Source organism: Chanodichthys erythropterus, chromosome 3 (assembly GCF_024489055.1).
Source record: "Chanodichthys erythropterus isolate Z2021 chromosome 3, ASM2448905v1, whole genome shotgun sequence".
NCBI lineage: Eukaryota > Metazoa > Chordata > Actinopteri > Cypriniformes > Xenocyprididae > Chanodichthys > Chanodichthys erythropterus.
This window is the reverse complement of record NC_090223.1, coordinates 3,338,347-3,354,518: the sequence shown is the minus strand read 5'-3', so window position 1 is coordinate 3,354,518 and position 16,172 is coordinate 3,338,347. Positions and strand designations below refer to the sequence as shown.

General features: G+C 39.3%; 2 protein-coding genes and 1 pseudogene across 10 annotated transcripts in view; all 3 read left to right on the top strand.

Moving 5' to 3' along the window:
• The window catches only part of LOC137015327 (uncharacterized), a 65,763-nt gene extending 57,952 nt beyond the window's left edge, over positions 1-7,811 (top strand). For 6 of the 9 annotated variants that reach the window (XR_010893946.1, XR_010893948.1, XR_010893944.1 and 3 more), the window contains 2 exons: positions 1,865-1,893; positions 2,466-7,811. Coding sequence is in view for 2 of the 9 variants with exons in the window: in XM_067380229.1 (XP_067236330.1) it covers positions 1,865-1,893; positions 2,466-2,489 (53 nt within the window). In the remaining 7 variants the exon portion in view is untranslated. Of the gene's footprint in view, positions 1-1,864; positions 1,894-2,435 lie in introns of all 9 variants that reach the window. The other 3 variants (XR_010893940.1, XR_010893939.1, XM_067380237.1) reach the window with 3 other exon arrangements.
• LOC137015311 (zinc finger protein 729-like) overlaps positions 1-16,172 on the top strand; it is a 343,783-nt pseudogene that overhangs the window by 266,967 nt on the left and 60,644 nt on the right.
• Positions 13,861-16,172, top strand: part of LOC137015226 (uncharacterized) — a 48,272-nt gene continuing 45,960 nt past the window's right edge. The window contains exon 1 of the mRNA XM_067380064.1: positions 13,861-14,126. Coding sequence (XP_067236165.1) covers positions 14,039-14,126 — 88 coding nt within the window. The 5' untranslated portion in view covers positions 13,861-14,038. The remainder of the gene's footprint in view (positions 14,127-16,172) is intronic.

Sequence of the window (16,172 nt, the reverse complement as noted above, 5' to 3'; positions counted from 1 at the left end):
ATCCCGTAGGAAGGACGGCAAAGACATCTTTCCCTTCGACAAATGCCTTGATCGCGGTCCTCTGTTCCTCTTTTAAAATTAATGCGCTGTCGATATCTTCTATAACGGACGCGAAGGCGGAATCTACACATCTCAGTTCTTCAACAGCCATCATTGTTGTAAACTAATTGACCTTTCGCAAAGACCCGCCCCCCTTAGTTACTGTTGCTTTGTCCGACAAGCCGTGGCGCTGTCACGCCACACAGAGTGGAAAATACACCGCAGAGCAAAGAGGAAACTGACAACACATCGACAGACGAGACAGAGCAGGTTACTTATGATATTAAACAAAGTCCCAGCTTTCAAACTGTGTAGTTATTAAAAAAATTCAAACAATAAAAACCGTTTTGTTGCTCTTTATTGTGTCGTGACCATGATCGTGACAGATTGCTGTAGCCGATCATCTCTTCCTACTAGTCCATTTATAGCATCAAATAAACATGAATGAACATGATAATGAATGTTGTTTCAAACGCGGAAAGACGTCAATATGCACAATTTTTCAAGTTTAACTCCACCGATGTTAATCTTCTAACTCCTGACTGCTTTGTCGGACAAAATGGCGGATGCGGCGTTCTGATTGGTTAGATCGCTTGTCAATCAAACTCCCCAAGCGCTCTTTGATGACGTGGGTGGTTACGTAACCGCAGATAGCCTGTCCATCATCGATTAAAGCCCACCCTGGCAATTTGATTGGCTCTGCCTTCTGGGAGCCGAGCATAATTACTCCACAATGGATCGAGTCCAGACCGAACTTCCCGTCCAAAAAATGTTATGGGCGGGGTTCGGGCTGGCACCCAGGCTACCATCGTACTGGACCTTACCTTTCTTTTCATCATGGAAGGATGTGACCATCTTCAGACGCTTGGGGGGACATCCGATCCTGTGCAGTAGAGTGACGAGGCCTTCTACTGCATTGGTCAGGTTAATAAAGGCGATGTAGTGGCTGTCTCTGGATAGACACGTTCAGTCAGCACACTGGCGAAGCCCTTCCCCACAATGCTCAGCAAGGAGATGCTGTGATAGTTGTTACAGTCACTGTGGTCTCCTTTGTTCTTGTAGAGCGTAATGATGTTGGCATCTTGCATGTCCTGAGGAACTGTTCCCTCCTCCCAACACTGAAGTAAGAGTTCATGGAAGTGGTCGAGGAGAACACTCTTCTTGCCAGCCTTGACCTCTGGGGGAATGCCGTCACTGCCTGGAGCTTTGTCACATGCTAAAAAGTCAATGGCCTTGCTGAGCTTGTCCACAGTGGGCAAGGCATTCAGTTCGTCCATCACGGGCAAGGAGGTGGTGCTTTCCATTACAGTGTCAGTGATGACGTTCTCCCTTGAGTTCTTGTTCTTAAAACAAGAAAGGAATAATTATGATTTGTGGAAATCAAAAACAAGATATTTAATGAATATCTAGAATAATAAATGATAAAAATGAAATATAATATAGCCTATTGTATGAAATAAAATAAGACTTACATGCATCAAATATACAAAAGAAGCCATGTTGAATTGTGGCAGGTGAATAGTTTTCTGCAGTAAATATGTTCTCACTTGCAAAAATGTGGTTTCTATATGGGTCATTTTTAACCCATGTGTGTAAAATTGATGTAGAAATAATAATAAAAAAATGTTTGTTTATAAATTATGAAAGGAAAAATAAACAATAATCAAATAAATTTAAAGATTCAGCAAACAAATATTGATATTTGGATATTTGAAGGTTTATTTTTCTTTGTTTAAACCAGGACTCATCTATTATCCAGTCTGACATGTTTTGAATCTGAATAATCCTGTAAATCTCTTTTCCTTCTCTGTCTCTGAACTCACAGGGATCAAACCATGTCTGGAGTCATGTCAGGTTAGTGTCATATTTAATGTAAATCAGATTTTATTAATTCACTTGATGTTAAAGGTGCACTCAGTGATTTATGTTCATGTTTCTCTGTCTGAAGTCTTCATATAGACACACATCAGTGTGACACAGCATCACTGTAAAAATATGTATTTATATAAATAAAAAGATCTTGTGTTTCTGAGATAAAGTGAGCAGTATTCAGCTGGTCATGTGATCTCAGTATGGCCACCATGAGCCGAGAGAAAACACCTTATGTGGAATAAAACAGTTTCTTCCTGACTACATCATTTGTCAAATATGCTTTTCTTTACTTTAGATGTGGACAGAATTACTGACTGCACCTTTAAATAAGTGTCAGAAACACATTTAGTGTAGATCTGAGTAAATGATCTGTCTTATCGTGAACACAGAAGTCAATAAAGTCTAGTATTTACGATTAGCATTAGCCAGCCCTTTTAAATTTGCTTTGATGTCAGGTGCTCTGGCTCCCGGCAAACATGTGACTATGGTGGCTGATGTCTCTATTTTCACGTTCTGTGTAATAGAATCGCCAATAACTAGGGCACTTTCAACAGGATTCTCAGTTGGTGCGTCACTGAGTGGGGAGAACCTGTTTGATGTTCTTACTGGAACGGAAGAGTGGTGTTTTCCGCGGCTAGGCCGCCTCACCGTTACCCAAGTGCCCTGCTGCGCGGACTCTACAGCCGGAACCGAACAATGTACAGAGTTCACTAAGCTAGTTGCATCCAAAGCGGTATCTGAAGCCACTGCATTCTTACTATCCTTGATTAAAGTTTGGATGCGTGTCTCTAATTCTGAGATTCTCTCTGTCAGCCTGACTGTTTCCCTACATTTATGACATGTAAATCCCTTGTCACTGACCGAGAGAGCTATGCTGAACATGAGACAAACTGAACACGATATAATACTGGGAGAGGATGACATGACTCACCGTGTTTGTAGACTGATCCGACTTACCACAGCTGTTTGATGGAGCGCGTGAGAGACTGCCCAGCCAACATGTCTATGTGGGCCCCATGTGGGTTTTTGATGGGCTGTCACTTGGGCCCTGCATGGTGGGGCCCATAGAGTTTTGTCCATTGGCTCCACACAGGCCCCATGTGTGTTAGCCCATAGGGGCTCATGATGGGTCCATAGTGGGCTCTAAGTGGGGCTCATTTGTGTGTTCATTACAGGGGCCCACATGGGTCACATATGGATTCTAATAAATGGGGCCAATGTGGGCCACATACAGAACCCTTATGGGACCCAGAAGGGTGATAACACTGGAGCCACAAATGGCCCCTCTATGGGGTTTTTGTGGGACCACAGTGGGTGAGAACTGGGCCCCATTTATATTTCTTTTTTATTCCTGTAGGTGAAATTAAGGTGCTTTAATGTGCTCATTTGCAAAAGAAATTTATGTTTTAGTAAACCTGTACCTGACTTAATATAATTTAAATTACATGAGAAAATATTTGTACTGTGAAGAAAAAGAATTTCAACTCAGAATTTGAAAAACCACCTTTTTATTGATCATAAGAAGAAAAATAAAAGTACAATAAAACAGGATAAGAGCATTGAAAATTCTTCAGTCCATCACTCCTGGGTTGGGGCAGACCCATCAGCTTCATATCTAAAGAACAATAATGAGAGAAAAAACAGAAAAGGCAATTATTTTAAAATACCATAAAATCATTAACAGGAGTACTCTCTTAAAAAGCATGCATGATTATGATCAAGCCATGCCAGTACTTTATATTTCTGTCCAAATGGTTAAAGTAACACTTAAAGGGAGATTTCTACTACTGAAAGGAATATGAACGAGTTTATTAATTTAATTTAACTTTCAAAAGCTGTTTTTATTATACATTACAACTGTTAACTTTTAACTATTTTTGAATACAAAGTAATGTGCATGTGTATTATTATCTTTTTATGTATTCATATCTTGTAACACGTGTGTGTGGAAATTGCTGTGTTATGACTGTGGAACTTTTGTGGATGTTTAAAATTGTGCAAAACCATCTCGCACCCTGCTGAGGTCCTGTTATAAAACCTACAAACAGTATTACTTTAATTGAACATGAATAGTTATCATGTTACAAACCCACATGGGGCCCACATGCATGTTGGCTGGGTAGAATTTAGATTAAGAAAAAAAAAAAAAAAAAAATGTGACTCATATGCGACCCTCAAATTAACAATGTGGGAAACCTAACTGGGCCCCAAAATGTATTCAAAATGGGGCCCACATTCAGCCCATCAATGTGCCCACTCTGAACCCATGCCCAGATGATGCCCATATAGCCCAGATAAAACCCATGTGGGGCCCACATGGACATGTTGGCTGGGTGATGACAAGTTAACAAGCTAGTGAGATGCAAACACGTTGTAACAGCGATTTAGATTCAGAGATTACATGCTAACAAAGTCAGATTAATGTGGTAGGCAATATTATATAAAAGGTAATAATAATATAAGCAACAATGAATAAAAGTAAGAGATTCAAAACAAAGCTATACGGAGTTACAGATGCAAACCACTCTGAGCAGCGAGGCAGATAGGAGCAATCGAGCAGGACAGGATGTGCTAATCTCAATATAATGCATAAACAACCTGCATTACCATAGCAACCTGGAATTATCAGAAATGCATAGACCAGGTGTCTCCATACTCGGTCCTGGAGGGCCACCATCAGCTCCAGAGTTCAGCTCCAACCCCATATTAAACACTCCTGAACAGCTTATCAATATCTAATATTTAATCAACATATCTAATTAGGCATACTAGATAATAACAAACTTCATTTGAATGGCAACATTGCATTTTAAAATGGTAATATATAATAGAGGCCACATCATGAGGATGATGTTACCTTGAAAAAATTATCTTGCGGCCATGACAAAACTAAGTGAACTGAACATGTCCCCTCCCGCAGCTAATAAACTCTGTAATATCTAAAATATCTGTAACACCACATCCTGATCATCTGACAAACAGTCCCACAAGTACTATGTTATATACTAGAGTTATAATAAAGTTATCAGCAGCAGGTCATGTGACTTAGAAGCATTTGCTGTTTTTAAGTTAAAGGAAATTACGTTTCTATGTGGTAAAACTGTTAAAATGAGGAGACTCCATGAGCAGGACTGAGAAACACTTCTGTGATTCTGTTGAAAACATGTTAAAACATGTCTTATTCTGAACCCAGAATGCAGCAGCTTCTGATTAAACTCCAGCCGCTGGATCGAACCAGAACCAGAACACAGCAGAATCACTGGAGATGAAGCCTGTACTGAATGAACAAAACCAAGAGACTCAGCTGGATTCAGTGGTTTCACAAACATGATCAACAATCAGACAAAAACACTCCTGAAACAGTGATTTAAGAGTTCAATATCATACAAATTGAAACTGAGACTCTTCAAGATCAACAGAGAGAAAAATCAGTGTTATAATTTTTATTGTAAGAATCGATTGAGGTTTGAGTCTCAGTTCAGGATCAGGATGTCAGTAAATGTTCAGTTCAGGGTCTCTTACACCCTTCAGAATCACTGAGATCAAAACTCCCCTGAGTTTTTGTTACCCTCCTACCTCTTCCTCTTGTACTTCCTCTGTAAATCTTATCTATGGCCCGCCCATAAGAAGGATGACATTTTAGTTCTTACAGCTCTGTCAACTGCTCTCTATAAAGTTGCTTTCATTGGATGTGTATTCGAAAGAAGTACATGTTTTGTTCATATCATGCTTGTATGATTCTATCATCTTGTTTATTGCCTTTAGTGTGAGAATTTGAGTTTCAAGCTGTTTAAGCGAGTCCAGAGCAAATCCAGCCGTCTATAATTCACACATTTATTACTGCAAGTTTGTGTATTACATTATGATTATTTAAATTATATTAATTTGTTTACCAGCATATAGGGTTTTTGCTTGTGTATAAACCTCTTAGTCAGTATTTTATGGCATGTTTTTGACTGTTGTTTCTGCTTATGCACAGTAATGCACCATTAGAAAATGGAGATCTGTCTAATCGTCTTATTTCAATGTTTACTGCTGTTGATCTTATGTATAGTGTATTTATTTCAGTTGTGATTTATTATGTATATGTATTTGTTTAGACACCCCACATGTGCCATATGTATGTGAGAGCATCAGTTGAGTACCAACCTCTGGCTTTGTCCGTTCTTACCGACACCCCCTGGTGATCACAAACCAAAACAACAATTCCAGTGCAGTTCTTTATAAAATGGAGTTGGAGCAGGAGAAGGAAATTACTGGAGATGGCCAAAAGATGGCCGCCATACCAGAGTCTTCAGAGGATGCAGCACTGACCATTATGACCACAGCCATTTTATGTGTGTGGGCTGCACACACATCTGCTCCAGCCCTAGACCAGCGTCCAGAGGGGACTCCATCCCCTGTCCAGTGTCCAAAGACGGCTGCCACACCAGAGCCTTGCCAAACCATGCCGGAGTGTTGCCACACCATGGTTGTCACGCCACGGCTGTCAAAGCGCCATTACGTCACGAAAGTGCAGACTCAGAAGAAGACTGTGAGGGTTTAGGGTGCCATTTGGGATTCAGCCAATAGATGTTTTTAAAAATACAAACCATTATTTTTAGGGATGCACCGATACCAAGCTCATGTACTCGTACTCATAAAAATACCACCGATACCTCACGTGACGTAAATGACATAATTGTCTGTAAACAGAGACACCGGCAGCAGCAGCAGAAACAATGCATGCGTCTCAATCAGCCCCCTAGTTCAATAGTCAGGGCACTGATGGGAATCGGCCATATTCCTTTACATGATATACTGATTCATGAGCTAGGGAGCTGATTGAGATGCAGGGAATGTCAGCTTCAGGGGTGTGGAAATACTTCAAAATAATGATGACACACACATTGCTAACTGCATGCTTTCAATTACAATTCATTATCGATTGGTGAAGGCGGGATAGGCGGAATCGCGCTGAATGACATGATTGCGTGCGATCAGTTCTCCTCGCGCATGAATGGTCAAATGCACACATAGTTGTCAAAATGTCCATCGTGTGGAGTGTCTCACGCAAATACAATCGATTATGGCTTAAGTGGATGTAAACAGTTAGGTGAAAACAGGATATGTGTCAGTATCCATGGATTCCTTCTTAAAGGGACAGTAGCCTATATTTGTCATTAATGTTAATACAACAACAAAATGTGTTAAATAAATGTATACATGGTAAATAAACCTACTGTATCTGAAAAACACATTTATTTAATTTGTATCTCTATAGTATTTGTTGTATTGTTTGTAATTTGTTTATAAATTGTGTTTTTATATAACAACAATTATATACATATTGGTAATTATGCCCTTTGAAGGTTATTGGACACTGTGAAATTTCTGTTCTTTAAGTTTGTGACAAGCACATAAAAAATTATTACTTTTTTCATTATAATAATAATAACGAATAAGGTGATGGGATGGATTCTGGAATCCACTGCCGCTTAAATATATATTTTTATTAATCAACATTTATATTTCTGTTAAATTATTTGAATGACTTCTTCAATGTATGTTAAAGCATCTGTTTTCCTCTGTACCGCTCACTGAGAGAAAAGAACATGTTATCAGTATGTTTTGGGAAAGTTTCCTGCTCAGAGCAGAGCTCAGATCAACTTCAACCTTGAAATAGCTGCAAATCATGTGTATCTGTGTATGTGTGCTAGTGTTCTGTGTGCAGGTCCCTTTGTTACTGGTGGACAACTAGCACTCTGCTAGACCAGCAGACGTCATGTCATGAACCCAAAAGAACAGCCGGTACCTAAATCCAGGGTCCCCCTCGTCATCTTTGTGACGAAGGGAGATATGCTTCTGACAATCTGTCCATGTGTGGAAGATTACCAAATTTGTCTATTTTTCTTAGCCAATCAGAATCATTCAACCTGAAGTAATGACAGTTGACTCTGTTAGAGTATAATTATTGTGAAAATGTGAATGTACGCAGAGAGCGGCCTACGAACCTGAAGCTGGCTTCTGCTGATGAAACTGCAAACTATTCTTCATTACGTTTTTCTTCACTTTATTAATTATTTTTTTAAACTTTTACTCCGGGTCATTATTCAAAATATCTGGTCTCAAGGGTCCTAAAAGGAAATAACAAAGCTGTCCTACATTCATTAGTCTCACTGTGTTGTGCTTGGAAAACTGCAACATCACCAAAAAAGAAAAAGAGAGAGAGAAAAATTAATAAATGTGGCGGTTTATAATAAATGTATACAGTTTTCTTAGTCACGATACTGCAACTTGCTAAGCCAGTTGATAGACAAAATCAAAAAATCCCACATGATGTGCAACATGCTCCTTTCATGGTCCTTTAGTTTGAATCTATCCTGATGCAGATTTGTGGAAATATGGACTCCAATAATCTACTGGTCATAATGATTTCAGAAGAATCCAGAGTAAACCAAATATAACTTTTTATTTGCCAAGTAAAAATGTATCATGCCAATTACATAGTTGGACAATTAGAAGCCAATTCATAAATAATAAATGCATAACATCAATTACTCAAAGAAATGCATATACACACAGAGGTGTGTGAGTGTCTTCAGACATTCAACCATCTCTGCATGGGATCTCTGGCTACAGAAAATCCCCCATGACTGCTTTGCACTTTTCCTTATATACCAGGTTTTGGGGGGACAGGAGTGGGTTTTCGCAACACCACCCAGAAAGAGGACAGAATTCTCCTTAGTTTTCAATCTTCTTCATAATATTAGTGAATGCTGTGAAATTGAGACCATTTTGCAATCACATTTGAAATGATGCCAAACATGAAAGAATAAAACAATAGATACACAAGATTACATTATACATAGAATATGGCTTCCTGGAGAACTTTCAGTGACTAGTGTCAGGGGGGAGGAGGGTTTGTGTGTGTGTGTGTGTGTGTGTGTGTGTGTGTGTGTATGGGGAGTGGGGGTGGGGGGGGTGCATCCTGTAGACGCGTGAGGACAGTTTAGGGCAAGGAATTGTCCTATGCCATTTCTTTGAGATCTTCTCTCCAGATGAGTTGTATTGCTTTATTGCAGGGCACTTGATCTCAGTTTTTTTGTCTGAGCAGGAAAATCAAGTCTTACAGTCTTAGTCTTGTGTTATGTGAAAGATACTCTGTATTTATAGTACTTTTCAGCTTAAAGACAGTAAACAGATTATAGCTTAGCAATTACACTTAAGTTTGTGAATTAATTAATATATTTATCTCTATATATTACCTATATAGATCTGAAATCAATCTCACAAATGTCTCTGGAATAAACAGGGATTCATGCTTTCAATGGCAATCACAATGTGTCATATTTGTCTATTAATTCATAAATGCTATTCTAAGATTATTTGGTCCCACTTTATATTAAGTGGCCTTAACTACTATGTACTTACATCAAAAAATAAGTACAATGTACTTATTGGGTTCATATTGAATTGCAAAACACTTTTGCTGCTATTGAGGTGGATACGGGTAAGGTTAGGGGAAGCTTTGGTGGTATGGGTAGGTTTAAGGGTAGGGATAAGGGTTAAGGGATGGGTCAACAGTGTAATTATAAATGTAATTACAGAAATTAATTACAGATGTAATTACATGCAGGTGTTTTTAAAATATAAGTACAATGTAAAAACATGTATGTACACAATAATTGCATTGTATCAAATGATTAATTTAATTTTAAGTAGGCTACATAGTAGTTAAGGCCACTTAATATAAAGTGGGTCCGATTATTTTAATCTCTGTTTATTGTCCCTAGTCATGCCTCATTCTCAGTTTGTCTTTTTCACTCATTGAATGAATAGGCCTATGGGAAAAGAGCCATGAACATGAAGCCAATCCGTTCACAAAACCTTCTCCCAATCTTGCTTCTGTACATGGCTTTTATACATGTGAAGGGGTGGTGTAGCAACTGTCCAGTGAGAATATACTGTCATGACATAGGAATGTGGTTTCATATAGAAAAACAAGTCTAAATATGGTCAACTTCCGGTCAAGTAACTATTCTTCCCAGAGCATTCTTTCCTAGCCTTGGCTGCTTTCCAAGAAACACACACACAATATACATAGCGTACATTAAAAACAGATGTGTGATGAAACAGCATTAGGCAAGGCAAGGCAAGGCAATTTTATTTGTATAGCACATTTCATACACAATGGTAATTCAAAGTGCTTTACATAAAGAAGAATAAAAATAAAACATAAGAAATGGAAATAACAGTAAAAACAGAGAATTGTGTTATCTGGATGGAAGATCTAGGAAGTTTCAGGGAGTTTTTTGTTTTTGTTGTCCGTCAGAGTGGATCTAAACGTATCTATCCCTCAGAGCAGATCTTACTGGATCTTCCTCACACGTCAGGACCGCTGTCTAGCTCTAGCTGTTAAGGCACTTCGAACTGATAAACAAAGTTTCAATCACCCCTTTTGCCAGGACACCTCAAACTGTGCCACACAGCCCCAATCCCCCTTCCGGAGATATCTTATCTATGCAACACAGTTCAAATTTCCCCTTTGGAAATTTCCCCCTTTGGAAAGTGTCCTGACTGTAATCCAGAGATATCTTAACCATGCACCACAGCTCAAATTTCCCCATGGTTAATCCAAATTTACCAAATTTAACCTAATCAAAAATGCTTTCTTCCTAATTCTCCCAGCTCTTTCAACCAGACAGCAATATTTAAAATGCATTAAGAGTCAGAAATAACAAGATGATACATAAAATATATAAAATACATTAAAAATGAAATAAAAACAGGAAAGGAATTAAAAGAATAAAAAAGATAATACGTATTAAAAAAAAATGCAAACAGTTCGGACATAGCACAGTGCTCAGTCTGCAAATGCATAGATAAAAAGATGTGTTTTGAGTCTGGATTTGAATGTGGCTACTGTTGGAGCACACCTGATCTCTTCTGGAAGCTGGCTCAGCTGCAGCTGGTGTAACAGCTAAAAGCAGATTCTCCTTGCTTTGAGTGAACCCTTGGTATTTCTAAGTGACATGATCCTGATGATCTACGTGATCTGTTAGGTTTATATTCTATGAGCATATCTGCAATGAATTGAGGTCCTAGGCCATTGAGTGATTTATAAACAAGCAACAGTACTTTAAAATCAATTCTAAATGCAACTGGAAGCCAGTGCAAGGACCTGAGGACTGGTGTGATGTGTTCATGTTTTCGGGTTCTGCTCAGATTTCTGTACGAGCTGCAGCTGTCTTATGGTCTTTTTGTGAAGGCCAGTGAGGAGCCCATTACAATAATCCACCCGGCTGGTGATGAAAGCATGAACAATTTTCTCTAAGTCTTGACTGGAGACAAAGCATCTAATTCTTGAAATATTTTTGAGATGATAATATGCTGATTTAGTTATTGTCTTTACATGGCTACTGAAACTGAGGTCTGACTCCAAAATCACACCAAGATTCCTGACTTGATTTTTAGTTGTTTGACCCCTAGAGTGAAGGTATGTGTTCACTTTGAGAACTTCATCTTTGTTTTCAAACGCAATGACTTCAGTTTTGTCTTTGTTTAACTGAAGGATGTTTTGACACATCCAGTTTTTAATTTCATCAATGCATTGGCACAGGGAGTCAATGGGGCTGTAGTTGTTAGGTGATAGGGCTAGGTAAATCTGGGTGTCATCTGCATAGCTGTGATATGCAATTTGGTTCTTTCTCATTATTTGGCTCAGTGGCAGCATATATAGGTTGAACAGGAGGGGTGCAAGTATTGAACCCTGAGGGACTCCGCATGTCATGGATGTCCACTCAGACTTATGGTCACCGATACTCACATAATAACCTCTCCCTTCTAAGTATGACCTGAACCATTTAAGGACCATCCCAGAAAGCTCAACCAAGTTTTCCAGCCTGTCAAGAAGAATGTTGTGATCGACAGTGTCAAACGCAGCACTGAGGTCAAGTAGAACCAGCACTGATAATTTCCCTTAATCTGCGTTTAGGCGAATATCATTTATTATCTTTATGAGTGCTGTCTCTGTGCTGTGATGCGGTCGGAAACCAGATTGAAAGTTATCAAAGTATCCATTCAAGCTTAAGAACTTGTTCAGCTGATTAAAAACAACTTTTCAATGATCTTGCCTATGAAAGGAAGATTTGAGATTGGTCTGTAGTTGCTCAATATGGTGTTATCCAGATTGCTCTTTTTCAGGAGGGGCTTAACAACTGCAGTTTTCCGGGATTTTGGAAAAGTCCCAGAGAGAAGTGAGGCGTTTACCACTTCTAGGAGATCTGCTTCTAAACAGTTAAACACGCTTTTGAAAAAAGATGTGGGAAGTGTGTCAAGGGCGCAGGTTGATGTTTTACGGTGCTGTACTGTTTCTTGCAAAATGTTACCATCAATTGCTTCGAAAACAGACATAATAGCTACTTTCTGAGGTTGTAATCTGATCTGTTTTACCCCAGTGCAGCTCAAGGATGTGCTGATCGCCTTTCTGATATTATTAATTTTCTCAGAGAAGAAGGAAGCAAACTCACAGCATTTGCTGTCTGAGAGCATTTCACTGGGAATCTGACTTGGGGGGTTTGTTAGTCTCTCTACAGTAGCAAAAAGAGTGCGGGTGTTGTTTAAGTTTCTGTTTATAATATTTGAGAAGAAGGTCTGTCTAGCTTTCCCTAGTTCCACATTGAAAGCATGAAGGATATCTTTATAGATGTTATAGTGGATTTCAAGTTTTGTCTTTCGCCACATGCGCTCAGCTTTTCTGCATTGTCTTTACATATTTTGCACTGCTGTTGAGTTTCTCCACGGTGCTTTTTGTCTGCCACACTTCTTCCTGACTTTCACAGGAGCAATGTTATCAATAACATTCTGTACTTTTGAGGTAAAAGAATCAAGGAGAAAATCAACAGAGTCTGCAGATATGCTTGGTGTTAAAGATATCGCCTTCATAAACAGTACGCTAGTATTCTCATTTAAGCATCGCTTTTTGACCGAGATAGATCTAGCTTCAACAGTCGGAGAGATCAATATAGCAAAGAAAATACAGAAATGATCAGATAGTGCTACATCCTTAATGACAACGGATGAAATGTTTAGACCCTTACTGATAATTAAATCTAGAGTGTGTCCACGATTGTGTGTGGGTCCATGTACATGCTGAGTCAAATCAAAAGTATTCAAAACTGTTAGAATTTCTTTTGCCATATTGGATTCTGCATTTTCTATGTGGATGTTAAAGTCCCCAGTAATAGCAAAACAGTCAAACTCTGAGGAAATTGCTGATAACAGTTCTGTAAAGTCCTCCACAAAGGCTGGAGAGTATTTTGGAGGCCTGTAAATAACTATAAGTAGAATGCGAGGAGCACCTTTTAACACAATACCCAGGTATTCGAAAGACAAGTAATCGCCAAATGACACTTGCTTGCATTGATAGACATCTTTAAATAGAGCAGCAACACCTCCACCTCTCCTAACAGCTCTGCAGACACTCATAAAAGTAAAGTTAGGAGGGGCTGTTTCATTCAGGATTGTTGAACTGCAACTGTCTTCAAGCCATGTTTCATTTAGAAGCATAAAATCTAGATTGTTTGTGGTTATTAAGTCATTGACTAGAAATGATTTATTTTTAAGTGAACGGATGTTTAAAAGTGCTATCTTAACAGTCTGTACTTTCTGTAGGCATCAGATTAAATGGGTTTGCCAACCGGTTTGAGAAGGCCTTTGGCTTTCTATCACGCAATAGAACAGAAATAGAGAAAGCAACAGGCACACTGGGTTCCCGCTTGTTCTGTAAACATTTGATAAAGTCACTGTTATCATAGCGGGGAGCCGATACACACTGTTATCAGTTGTTTTTGGTTCACCTAGAACAGATGGAGGAGGGTGAGGGCCCTGGCGTTGTGGCAGGGGCCGAAGAGCTCTCGCAGGAGGAGGGGGAGGTCGAGCTGGGCCCACAGGTTTTGGTGGTTTCGGGGCTTGACGCTTTTTTGTTGATATCTGGGGGCTCGCAGCAAAAGAGTGGGAGAATTTGGTTCCAGCATAGACCAGTTCCTCCATTTTCTCTGAGAAGCACAGAAGAGGGGATGCTGGAGAGAAGAATAACGTGTCCAGTGAGAGGGGCTGTTGCTCTGGTGTTACCGGAGGCTGTAATATGCTGTCCTGGCTTCCCTGGCTGTTTTCCCGAAAGTCGTCCTTGGGTGCTGAATCTTGGAGCAGTTCTAACACGTCACTGTCTATCGGTGAGCTCTGTGGGCAGGGCTCAGTCAGGATTGTGTGCGTGAGTAGTGGTTGTTGTGGCTGCGTGGTGTTATCATTGACCTTGTGGGATGTGTCAGCACATTTTAGCACTCTTGAGCCCAGTTTGTTTGGGTGCAGGCCATCATGTGTGAACAACTGTCTCTGACTCCAGAACAGATTGAAGTTCAGTCCCTTTAAGTTGCAGGTTTTTTGCAGCCATGTGTTAAGCCCAAGCAACTGTGTAAATCTATTTGTTCCTCTTGCTGGGAGTGGTCCACTGATGAGCGACTGAACTTTTAGTCTTCTAAGCATTTCAAAAAGTTCATTGAAATCCCTTTTAAGGAGTTCTGACTGCTCCTTCCGAATATCATTCTTCCCCACATGAATGATTAGTCGATTTGCAGTCTTATATTTCATCAGACCAGGAGAGCGAAAACAGGGAGAGACAGGGAAAGAAAAGTCAGGCTGATAAGATTATCTTACAGCTATGTCTTTGGGTTGTTTGAAAACCTATGAAAACCTTAAATCTTTAGCATATGGACCGAACTACAGATATTGAGAACACAGAGATAAAGAATCAATAAACTAGATTACATCAGACTTTTCTTGAGAGGGTCACATGAGCAAGACAGACAAACAAACAAAACTTAAATAGACTTTCCTGTAGCTCAGTGGTTAGAGCTGGCACTAGCAATGCCAAGGTCATGGGTTTGATCCCAGGGATTGCACATACTCAGATACAAATGTATAGTATAATGCAATGTAAGTGGATAAATGCATAAATGTAAATGTAAAAATAGTCTAACCAACAAGGACAAACTAAATGCAGGTGCAAAATATTGCCTATTGTTGGTCTGAATGTTTCTATTGTTATCCTCATTTGTCAGTTGTCTGTATAAAAGTGTCTGCTAAATGATTAATGTACGAATATAAATTATAACTGACTAACTAAACAGAACAGGAAACAAAAACAAACAACCAACAGAATATCTAAATTTGACTAATGCCCCGTTTACACGTACATGGTTATTTTGAAAAACGGAGACATTTCCCTTCGTTTGTGCCCTTCGTTTACACGCAAATGGAAAATTCGCCTCTGAAAACGAGTCTTTCTAAAAACTCCGGCCAGAGTGGAGATTTTGAAAATCTTCGTTTGCACGTTTGCATGTATAAACTGAGACAAACGGGTGTTTAGGCAGCCAACGTCACAGTATGCGCCAGAGCTCGCACCTACGTCAAAAGTGCGACCTATGTTTACATGTGATCATGGAAGCGTTCAGAGTAGCAGTCGCATTTATGTTGGTGCAAACTCTTCTCGTGTGTTTGCATTTGCAAATACAGCTGCTCCATTATGTCAAGGAGCAGAGACAAATGAGTGCTCGGAGGTCAGCAATTTTGCAACAACTTTCGAATCACTTCAAGAGGAAGTGATTCGTTACTATTGACGGGATTCTGATTGGCTTACGTGGGCTTGAGCTGCTCATTACACTCTTGACGTCATACATACACGGGTACGTGTAAATGAACACTTTTCTGAAAACTGACATGTGTGCACGATGTTATTTTTGAAACCGGAGAGGTTGAAATGTCCATTTATGAGAATAGCCGCCCACGTGTAAACATAGCCTATGATTCCCTTTTGTGGACAACATTTGTATATGGCCTTCAATAGCTGATATAGACTACTATGTATATATATATATATATATATATATATATATATATATATATGATTATTATTTTTAATGTCAAAAGTGCGACCTCTGTTTACATGTGATCATGGAAGCGTTCAGAGTAGCAGTCACATTTATGTTGGTGCAAACTCTTCTCGTGTGTTTGCATTTGCAAATACAGCTGCTCTATTATGCCAGTTTGGAGTTCAGGAGATTGTCTTGACCAGGACCCCACCCCTAAATGCATTGAAGCAACTGTCATGAGATTGGTTGATTAGATAATTGCATTAATGAGAAATTGAACAGGTGTTCCTAATAATCCTTTAGGTGAGTGTATATATATATATATATATATATATATATATATATATATAT